This window comes from Orycteropus afer, unplaced genomic scaffold (genome assembly GCF_000298275.1).
Source record: "Orycteropus afer afer isolate SDZICR_OR568_19922 unplaced genomic scaffold, OryAfe1.0 scaffold00002, whole genome shotgun sequence".
Classification (NCBI taxonomy): domain Eukaryota; kingdom Metazoa; phylum Chordata; class Mammalia; order Tubulidentata; family Orycteropodidae; genus Orycteropus; species Orycteropus afer.
In genome coordinates, this window is record NW_006921589.1 from 13794312 (window position 1) to 13803444 (window position 9133).

General features: G+C 50.3%; 1 protein-coding gene across 1 annotated transcript in view; it reads left to right on the plus strand.

Annotated features, from left to right (window-relative positions):
* The first annotated feature begins 1055 nt into the window (after positions 1-1055).
* Positions 1056-9133, plus strand: part of IGFBP5 (insulin like growth factor binding protein 5) — a 19932-nt gene continuing 11854 nt past the window's right edge. The window contains exon 1 of the mRNA XM_007959771.2: positions 1056-1389. Coding sequence (XP_007957962.1) covers positions 1056-1389 — 334 coding nt within the window. The remainder of the gene's footprint in view (positions 1390-9133) is intronic.

Below are 9133 nucleotides of genomic sequence, written 5' to 3' on the forward strand. Positions count from 1 at the left end.
CACCACCTCCCCCACTTCCAGCAACCAGAGACCAGTGCCTGTGCCCCCTTCTTACATTCCGGGGGGAGGAGGGCGCTGTGCCGGAGCAAAGGGGAGCCCCTGAGTGTCTAGAAGGCCTCTCCCCACCCCCACCCCATGTGAGTTTATGCTGCAAAGCTCTTTGGCATCCTTGCCTGGGTTGGGTGTTGGGGAGCTCAAATTGCAGCTACAAACTGGCTGGCAGCCAGGCGCCTTCTATTTAAAAGCGCCTGCTCCAGCGGAGCCCGTAGTCCCTTTGGAAACTTCTGCTGGGGGGGTGGAAAAGAGCTAGCAAAGCGCTGCAAAGCGGTGTGGGGTTTTTCCTTTTTTTTTCCCCTCCCTCTCCTTTTAATTACCCCCTCCTCTGTTTGCCTCCTTCTCCTGGCTTTTACGCAGAACCTGAGAATTGGGAAGAGGTGGTGGTAGAGTGGGAGAACAGAAGTGTTCGGTTTTTCGGTTTTTTGGGTTTTTTTTTTTTTTTTTTTTTTAATTTCTTTATTTCCATATTTTAACCCACTGCCTCGGCTGCAGCCGCCGCTTCTTACCTGTTCAGCCGCAGCCGCGCGCCGCTGGCAGCCGAGGGCTAGAAAAGAGCTGAGAGTATTTTAGATTTGAAACTAAAATTTTAAAGACAAATCCCCCCGACCCCTCCCTTCTCCTCCACAGCCTCCGAACTCATTATTCCTGTGGCTGTTTGGGGTGAGCAATTTCGTGACTTTGCCCCCCGCGATTGTGAGCAGGTCGGATTTGGGAGGAGGGGGAGGGTCTCCGGCCTTCACGCCCTCGCTGTGTACCTGGCACTGCTCTTTTTTTCCCCAACCTGTTGCAAGTCTTTAATCCTTGCAATCAGGACTTGTTTGCAGGCACCCCAACCCTCCATCTCTCCCTACATTTTGCACGTGTCTGCGAGAGGACACCTGCTCTACCTCGCAGAAATTAAAACCCAAAAAAAGTCTCCGAGCGCCCTCTTGACCCCTTTCTCCCTGCGCTCGCGCTCTCCTGCCCCGCCTCGAGGTAAAGGGGGAAACTCGGAGAAGATGATTCTCACCGCGGTCCTGCTGCTGCTGGCCGCCTGCGCGGGGCCGGCCCAGGCACTAGGCTCCTTCGTGCACTGCGAGCCCTGCGACGAGAAAGCCCTGTCCATGTGCCCTCCCAGCCCCCTGGGCTGCGAGCTGGTCAAGGAGCCAGGCTGCGGCTGCTGCATGACGTGCGCCCTGGCGGAGGGGCAGTCGTGCGGCGTCTACACTGAGCGCTGCGCCCAGGGGCTGCGCTGCCTCCCCCGGCAGGACGAGGAGAAGCCGCTGCACGCCCTGCTGCACGGCCGCGGGGTTTGCCTCAACGAGAAGAGCTACCGTGAGCAAGCCAAGATCGGTGAGCGCGCTCAGGGTGTCAGGCAGCCACCCGGCGCATGGGCGGGGGACAGGGGAGCGGCGGAACCGCGCGCTCTGCCCAGCAAGTGGCTTAGAGCCGGGAATAGTCGGGAGTTGGGCGGGGACGGTCCCTTGGATCTCGGAATCTGAGCCCTGGACGATCCTGCTACCCTAGGCTGCTGTCTAGTCGAGCCTCTCTCGGGAGCTCCTTCTCCTTCCCCCTGTCCCCCCACCCCCACCGTACCCATCCGTCCTCCGCGTCTGAATACGGACTCCGAGCTCGTATTCAGGCTCGACGTCCAGATCCCCTAGTCCCCCATCTCCGGTCTGAAATAGTGCATGTCCATTATCAACGCCCTCCGCCATCTCCCAGCCAATATGGTTTTCCTGAACGTGGGGAACAAACAATAACAACAACAACAAAAAAAAACTCTTTTGTTAAAAATTGTTTTAACTGGGAGCCTGGAGAGAGAGGCGTTACCGCGTTCTGAGCTAATTGCACCTTTGTCCTTTCCAGCTCCGGTTCCCTCAGTCCCTCCCGACGTTTTCTGTTCCTCCACCCTAGCACACACACACACACTCTGTAGGTAATTAATGCCTTCTGGGTAGGTGCTTTGGTTCCCCGCTCCCATGTGTGCCGTTACTTTGAATGGTGAAATGTTAAAATGAAAAGTGCCTTTCTCCCTGGAAGAAAAGAATACTTCAGGCGCACAGAGTGAGGGAAGGTAGAAGAAAGACGGAAGGGATCGGTGTTCTGTGCTAGGTTTTCATCCTTGAATCGAATTCCCTTTCCCCCTCCCCAGTTCAGATTTTACCTAGGCAGAAAGGTGGATACGGGTTTGGGAGGCCAAAAGGGATGGGAGATTCAGACAACCCACCTCCCCGCCCGTGTGGATCCTTCCGAGCCTTAACCACAATCTCTCAAACCCCATCACAAGTGGGCGTGGTGTCAATGCGCCCAGAGGCCTTGGAAACGCTACATGCAAAATCAAGGGGGTGGAGACAGAAATGCCTTGCGCCTGGAACCTCCTTCCCACTTCCAAGTTGCCCCGCCCCCGGTTGCTCCGCCCCCAGATTCTAGGCGCCTGAAGGGTTTAAATGATTGACAGAGATACTTGTTCAATCAGAACTGTTCTGCCCCCTTGGGCTGGGTTTCTTTGCCGAGTCACCTGATCTTAAATTTAAAAAAAAAAAGTTTAGTGACCTCTGCACTAAAGTCTGGGAGCTCTGGTAGCGTAGTGCCTAAGGCATTTGACTGCTAACCAGAAGGCTGGCGGTTCAAACCCACCAGACACTCCTGAGAAGAAAGATGGGGTAATCTACTTCCATAGTGATACTGCCTCGGAAACCCAAGGAGCGGTCGCTATGAGTCGCGTCCGACTTGGTCGGCACATAACAACACAAAAGCCTGGGTTCTGAGAGGACAACTTGGTTATTGATTCTCTCCAAAGGGAATTACAACGCTGACTCATAGCGACCCCACGAGGCAGTATCTCTACAGAAGTAGATTGCCCCAGGAGAGTACTCCGAGGAGTGGCTGGTGAGTTTGAACCGCCAGCCTTCTGGTTAGCAGTCAAATGCCTTAGGCACTACGCCACCAGAGCGCCTCCGAAGAGGGTTACGACTTGGCTTGAATAACGTTTACTCAGAGCTGGGTCTTACGGGTACCATGACTCTCCTTCCCACCCATTCCATTACCCACAACTTTCCTAGCTTGGGTTTTGTTAAGTGAAAACATTATCTTAAGGAAGAGAAATGAATCGGCGCTGCACCGGGGGAGGCTGGAGAGCTTTCTTGAGTTTTTCCTGTCGCAGGTGACTGCCCCATTCAGCTTTGCAAGAGGTGGTCGCTCTCCTGGTGGCCTTCTACCAAAAAAAAGAGGAGGAGGCCGAAGTGCCGGCCCCGGAGGCTCCAGAGGCGGGTTTGTGGGGTTATTTTTATTAAGAGCTACTTTTCAAAGGCAGTCCCGCCCGCCTTCATCTTGGGGGATGTGGATTTGGAAAAGCTTAGCGCGGGAAAAAGGTCTGAAATGATTTCCTGGCTCGGAAGCCATGTAACAATCCGGTCCCATCAAAAGTATGCGAGGTATCCCTCAGCAGCATCCTGGCCTGCTTTTCTTTGGCCAGCCGTGTGGTGGCGGTGGTGGTGTTGGCGCCGAGATGTGCGCGCCAGGCGCACACGCGCGCGCAGTTGAAAGGACAGCAAACCGCGGCATTCAACTTCCCCGACAATCCACTCCGTACACAGCGGCCCCACCCCACCCCCGCTTTTGTCCCAAAGAAGCTCCCCTTCATACTTCTTTGCAGCCCCTTACTCAACCACCACCTTACACACACTTTAAGGGTGCCTTCCCACGTCCGCCCCGGCGCTTCTTGCGGACTCCACCCGGGCAGAGGCAGGTGCCTGGCGACGGCAGTTGCGGGTTGGCTGAGCTCCCCGCGGATGGGATGGGAGCGGGCGCTCCTGGCCAGTGCCTTTCAGCTCAACTACTGTTGGGTGTGGCCCGAAAAGGTTGTGAATGGCACAGACAGTTCTTGAGGAGATAAAAACTGAACAGAGAAGGAGAGTGGAGGGTCCTTTGACCAAATCTCCTGCCTGTCAAACTGTACACTCCAGAAACCCCAATTCATCCACCCCCCAAAAAACAAGCAGCATGAACTCCTATTTCCCCTTCCCTCCCGCAGTTGAGATATGTATATAATAAATGTTTATACAAATTATGTATATATATACATATATATGTATATGTATATATATACATATATGTGTGTATGTATGTATGTATACACACACACACACATATATAAGTGCATTTCTAGAATCAGAAATGGGGAGCGGAGGAGATGGCAGGCAGCCAAAGCTTCTGGGACCCAGAAGAGGCGGGCGGGCCGGAACTGGTGTTTTGCTAGGCGCGTTGCTCGGCAACGGGAGAGGGAGTAGGCCCTGGAACGTGGTGCTGGGAGCGCGCCTGGCGGTGCATTTTATTTTGGCCAGTTAAGGGCCAGAGATAGATACAGAAACGGTGAGCGGTGTGTGTGAGGCTGGAGGCAGGCAAGAGACCGGACTTTTTCTTGGGCCGAACTCAATAAACATCCAAGCGCAAATCCAATCAAGGAAGGAGTGGAGAACCAGACATTGTTTGGGGAAGGGGCCTTGCAGCTTTGTGAGTGTCTCAGGTATTTGCCAGGTTCTGGAAGATCTGCCCTGTGCTGATAAGGCATCAAGCTTGGGATGTGAGCAGTGCCTGTGCGTGCTACAGGGGGCGCTAACGTTTAAGGGGAAAACTCCTCACCCTACCCTTTGAACCCCAGCATGTATGTGCCAAGTGGCCCTCAGTAAGACCCTGAAAAGAGGAAATGGACCAGAGGAACCAGGAAAATAAACCAAGGGAAAGTCAGGGAACCCTGATAGGGCTTCAGGTCATACTCGGAGGAGGAGGGGATTCAGGGTTTCAGTTCAATCATTGAGAAATAGGAAAGAGGGACACAAGATATGCTTCTGGGGGTGGCGGGGAGGGAAGCATTACCTAAATAACAATGGATTAATCTTTGCATCTTGGAGGAGTTTGGCTTCCGTCACGCTGGCTTCAACTGCAAGCCTGTCCAAATGCCATGTTGAAGGCAATTCCCAGTTAGGTTTATTGGCCAAATTTACGTCTGGGCTGAACAAGCTCATGGAAAACTGAAAGAGCCAGATTCCTTTCCCACCCGCGCTCCCTACCTTTGAAACAAGCCTTTCAAAGTCTGGCTGTGACCTGCGCCAACCAAAACGGGAGTGGGGAAGACTGAAGACTGCACTTTAACTTGATTTTTCTTGCCTTTTTCCCCCTTCCTTTCCCTCTTTCTGCTGCGTCAGCTCAGCCTAGACGAACAAGCACAGTTGGCTGCAACGAGAGCTCATTTTCTTTCCATTTCTTGTTTTCCTTTCTTATCCTCCCTCCCACTCTTTTTTCTTTTTTCTTTATCCTTTCTCCACCCCCACCCCAACTCTAAGGCATTCCCTGAGGGTTTGCGTTCTGAAAGAGGGCAGCTGTTCCTTAGTCTTGGGACTTGGGTTGGACTTGAGCAGGCAGGTGGGCCTGCAGCTGTGGAAGGAGAACAGGCCTGACCCCAGAAGCCAGAGGTCACTGCAAGGGTTAGAGCAAAGGGCACAGGGCATGGGGAGAAACCCTGGCACCTTTCAGAGGGGCTGGGGGAGACAAGAAGGGGAAGTATATTTGTCTTAAGTTTTTACTTTATACCTGAGCAATGGCTATGAGACTTGGAGCTATTTAATGTGTGTGGAAAATGAAACTTTAAAGGCAATCACCACACTCCAGACCTGCTGCTTCCAGAAATTGCAAGAACACCATACATGGACCAGATACCAACAAGGGAGCAGGAGCAGAAGGGAAGAGTGTTGCCGTGAGAGACAAGTAGCAAATTAGAGGGTCTGTGTTTCTGTTTGGCTATTTCAGCACAGAACAAAACAAAAAACCTCACTGCCATCAAGTCGATTCCAACTCATAGCGAACCTTGGGTTTCTGAGGCAGTATCTCTAGAGAAATAGACTGTCTAATCTTCCTTCCGAGGAGTGGCTGGTGGGTTTGAACCACCAGCCTTTGGTTAGCAATCAAGTGTCTTAGCCATTATGCCACCGGAGCTCCCTTATTTTACTACAGTCACTCCAAAAGTTGCAATTCCCAGAGGCTTAAACTGCAATATGGCTGTTTTCCAACACTATGAGGTTTATTGCATATTTGCAAATCTACATAAGTAAATAAAAAGGATACCAAATGCAGGCTTCTTTCTACCTTCCCTTTGCCCCCATATCTAGAGAATCCCCATCTTTTAGTTACAATAGTTAGTCATTTTTCTTGTTTAAATATAAATCCTGAGGAATGACTGAAGTCCCTGTGGAGAAGGGAAGTGTCCTTTCCTGCCCAGCCACTCAGCTTAGTGTGGACCTAGCTTCTTTCCAGGAATTGTCTGGGTATTGGCCAAAGAATGTCAAAGCTGGAAGGAGCCCACAGCGACCATCGTGGTAAAGGCCCTCATTCCACAGATGCTGAGGCCCAGAGTAAGATGGCACTTGCCTGCAACTAGACCTTGAGCAAACATTGCCAGGCGCTGCCATCCCATGACCGGGCTTGTGAAGAGGAAATGAGAGCTCAGCGTTTGGGGGTACCCTGTTTTAGGAGTGGTTCGAGAAGGAAGGTACAGTAGCCCCAAAAGTGGAGAATGCAATTCTTCCTGCATTTTTTCTTTTCAATCACAGGCTGTTCTGTCCCTTTTTCTAAACAGTCTTGCAAAGAAGTGGTTTGGTCAAGGAAAGGGTGCAAGGAGGGCATGAAGGGCTGGTTTTCAGCCCCTATGCCAAACCTCACTTCCTCCATGCCCAAGCACTCTCCTGCTGTAGGCAGGCAGCCAGGCTTTCTTGCCCCTGGGCTGTGCAGCAGGTAGTACAGAGAACACAGAGCACAAGTGGCCTGCTTCCCATGGCAACCCTGCCTCCCACAGCACCGGGGCCAGACAGTCAAAGGGGATGACGTCATGTGAGATATGGTGGAGAAGGATGTGGGCAGTGACTGGGGAATTTCTGCATCAGAAGGAAAAAGAGAAAACCATATGCAACAAAAGCTGAAGAGAGCGGGAGGGCCACCTTGTTGAACAAATGCAGGTACGTTGGAGCTTTTCAACATTCATACAAAATATAATGAAAGCCACATACACAATTTTAAATTTTCTTGAAGCTACATATTTTAAAATACATGCAGCTGGGGGCCTCAGATTGACCTGAAGGGATTGCTGACAGCACAGCTAATACATCCCGAGGACCGTGGGGCTCCTCATGTGGCGATTCTTAAGAAGGAGGAAGGGTGTACCTGGTGGTACAGTGGTTAAGCTCTCAGCTGCTAACTGAAAGGTTAGTGGTGCAAACTCACCAGCCACTCCATAGGAGAAAGATGGGGTAGTCTGCTTCCGTTAAGATTGCAGGCTTGGAAACTCTATGGGGCAGTTCTACTCTATCCTATAGGGTCACTATGAGTCAGAATTGACTTGATGGCCATGGGGCTTTGGTTTGGGTTTTAAGGAGGCAGAGAAGATTATCCCTTCCTCCTAATAGGTGGTTGGGTGCACCAGGTGAACCCTAGGAGCATGTTAAAGAACATAACTTCTCTCATCTCTGACCACTCAACCTCAACCTTCCTTACCCACTCTTTCTCTTGCTTGAAGCAGGGCCTCAACTGAATTTGCAATGACCTCTGCTGGTCACAGGGAGAAGTTTTATGTGAGCTCCAGTTATCCTGAGCCATTTAATTATATTTATCATGACTGTAAATTCCCTTTGGCACTCTAGCAAAGATGACATCCATTCCAGTCCCTTTAGAACAATGCTGTCAAATCAAAATATAATGAAAGTCATATACATGATTTTAAATTTTCTTGAAGCCACGTATTTAAAAAAAAAATGTAAAGAAGAAAGAGGTGAAATTACTTTTAATAATATACTTCAGCTCAGTATATCCAAAATATCATTTCAACACATACTCAAAATAAAACATCCATGAGATCTCTTACATTCTTTCATTTTTATTGCATCTTTGAAATTTAGTATGTATTTTACACTCACAAAACATCTGAAATCAGACACAGATTTTTCATCTAAACTACCCCATCTATATTGAGAGTTCACAAAATTTACTGTTAGAAACGTCAATTCACACAGTCAGCTTGTTCCAAACATACTGAAAATTTTTCCAATAAATGTTGAGTATCACTTTTTAAGCTTAAATTTGAAAATGCAGGTCCTCTGTCACACTAGCCACATTTCAAGGGATCAGTAGCCACATGTGGCTAGTAGCTGCCATACTGGACGGGGTAGAAGCCACCAAGGAGCCCCTCCCTCACCCAGAAAGGAACCATGGCCTTGCAGGTGCTTTGCACCTGCCCCATTAGAGTCAATAAGGAGAAAGTCTGAACTTTGGTTGCCAGACCCCATTCCCTTGGTGGACCCAGCAGAGTCCCTCTTCTTAGAGTGACCAGGGAGAAAGAGAAAAAGCTCTGGTTGATCCCTGCCCTTCCTCCATTCACAGAAAAACTTGGCGAGAGTTACTTGGTAATCTTGGGAGATGTGCATGAGGGGATACTTCCTGTATGTAAATTTTCACTAACTCCTCCAAAGGACCAAGAAATGTGTAATGGAGTTACAGCCCTGAATCCTAGGTTGACCCAGAAAGCAATGAATAGTTGCCTCTTTCTTGGTTCCGGGCAGTGGGGAATGGGTAAGTGGTACCCCAGCCCTTCACTCTGGGCCAGTGTCACCAACTTGACTCCACCACATCTACATTTTGGGAGATAGTAAGTCTTTTAAGGAAGGGGACCTGGTCCTTTAATACAGCATGAAAATCAGGCTTTGACAGAAGGAGGAATGCCAGGGGTAAGTTGTCCAGGGACTGGTTCCCAGAAGCCCTTGTGCAAAGTCCTTTGCACTTGGGTTGACAATAAGACTCCTGGAGACAAGAATAGGACAATCATACTTTCTGCTCCAAGGAGCCTTAGATTTTGTGGTCTACAAGTAGATGCTCAAAACCAAAACTAAACTCACTGCCATCGAGTCAATTCCGACTCATAGCGACCCCTCCTTGGGTTTCTGAGGCGGTATCTCTATGGAGGGAGCTCTGGTAGCATAGTGGCTAAGACACTTGCCTGCTCACCAGAAGGCTGGCGGTTCAAACCCACCAGCCACTCCTCGGAAGGAAGGTT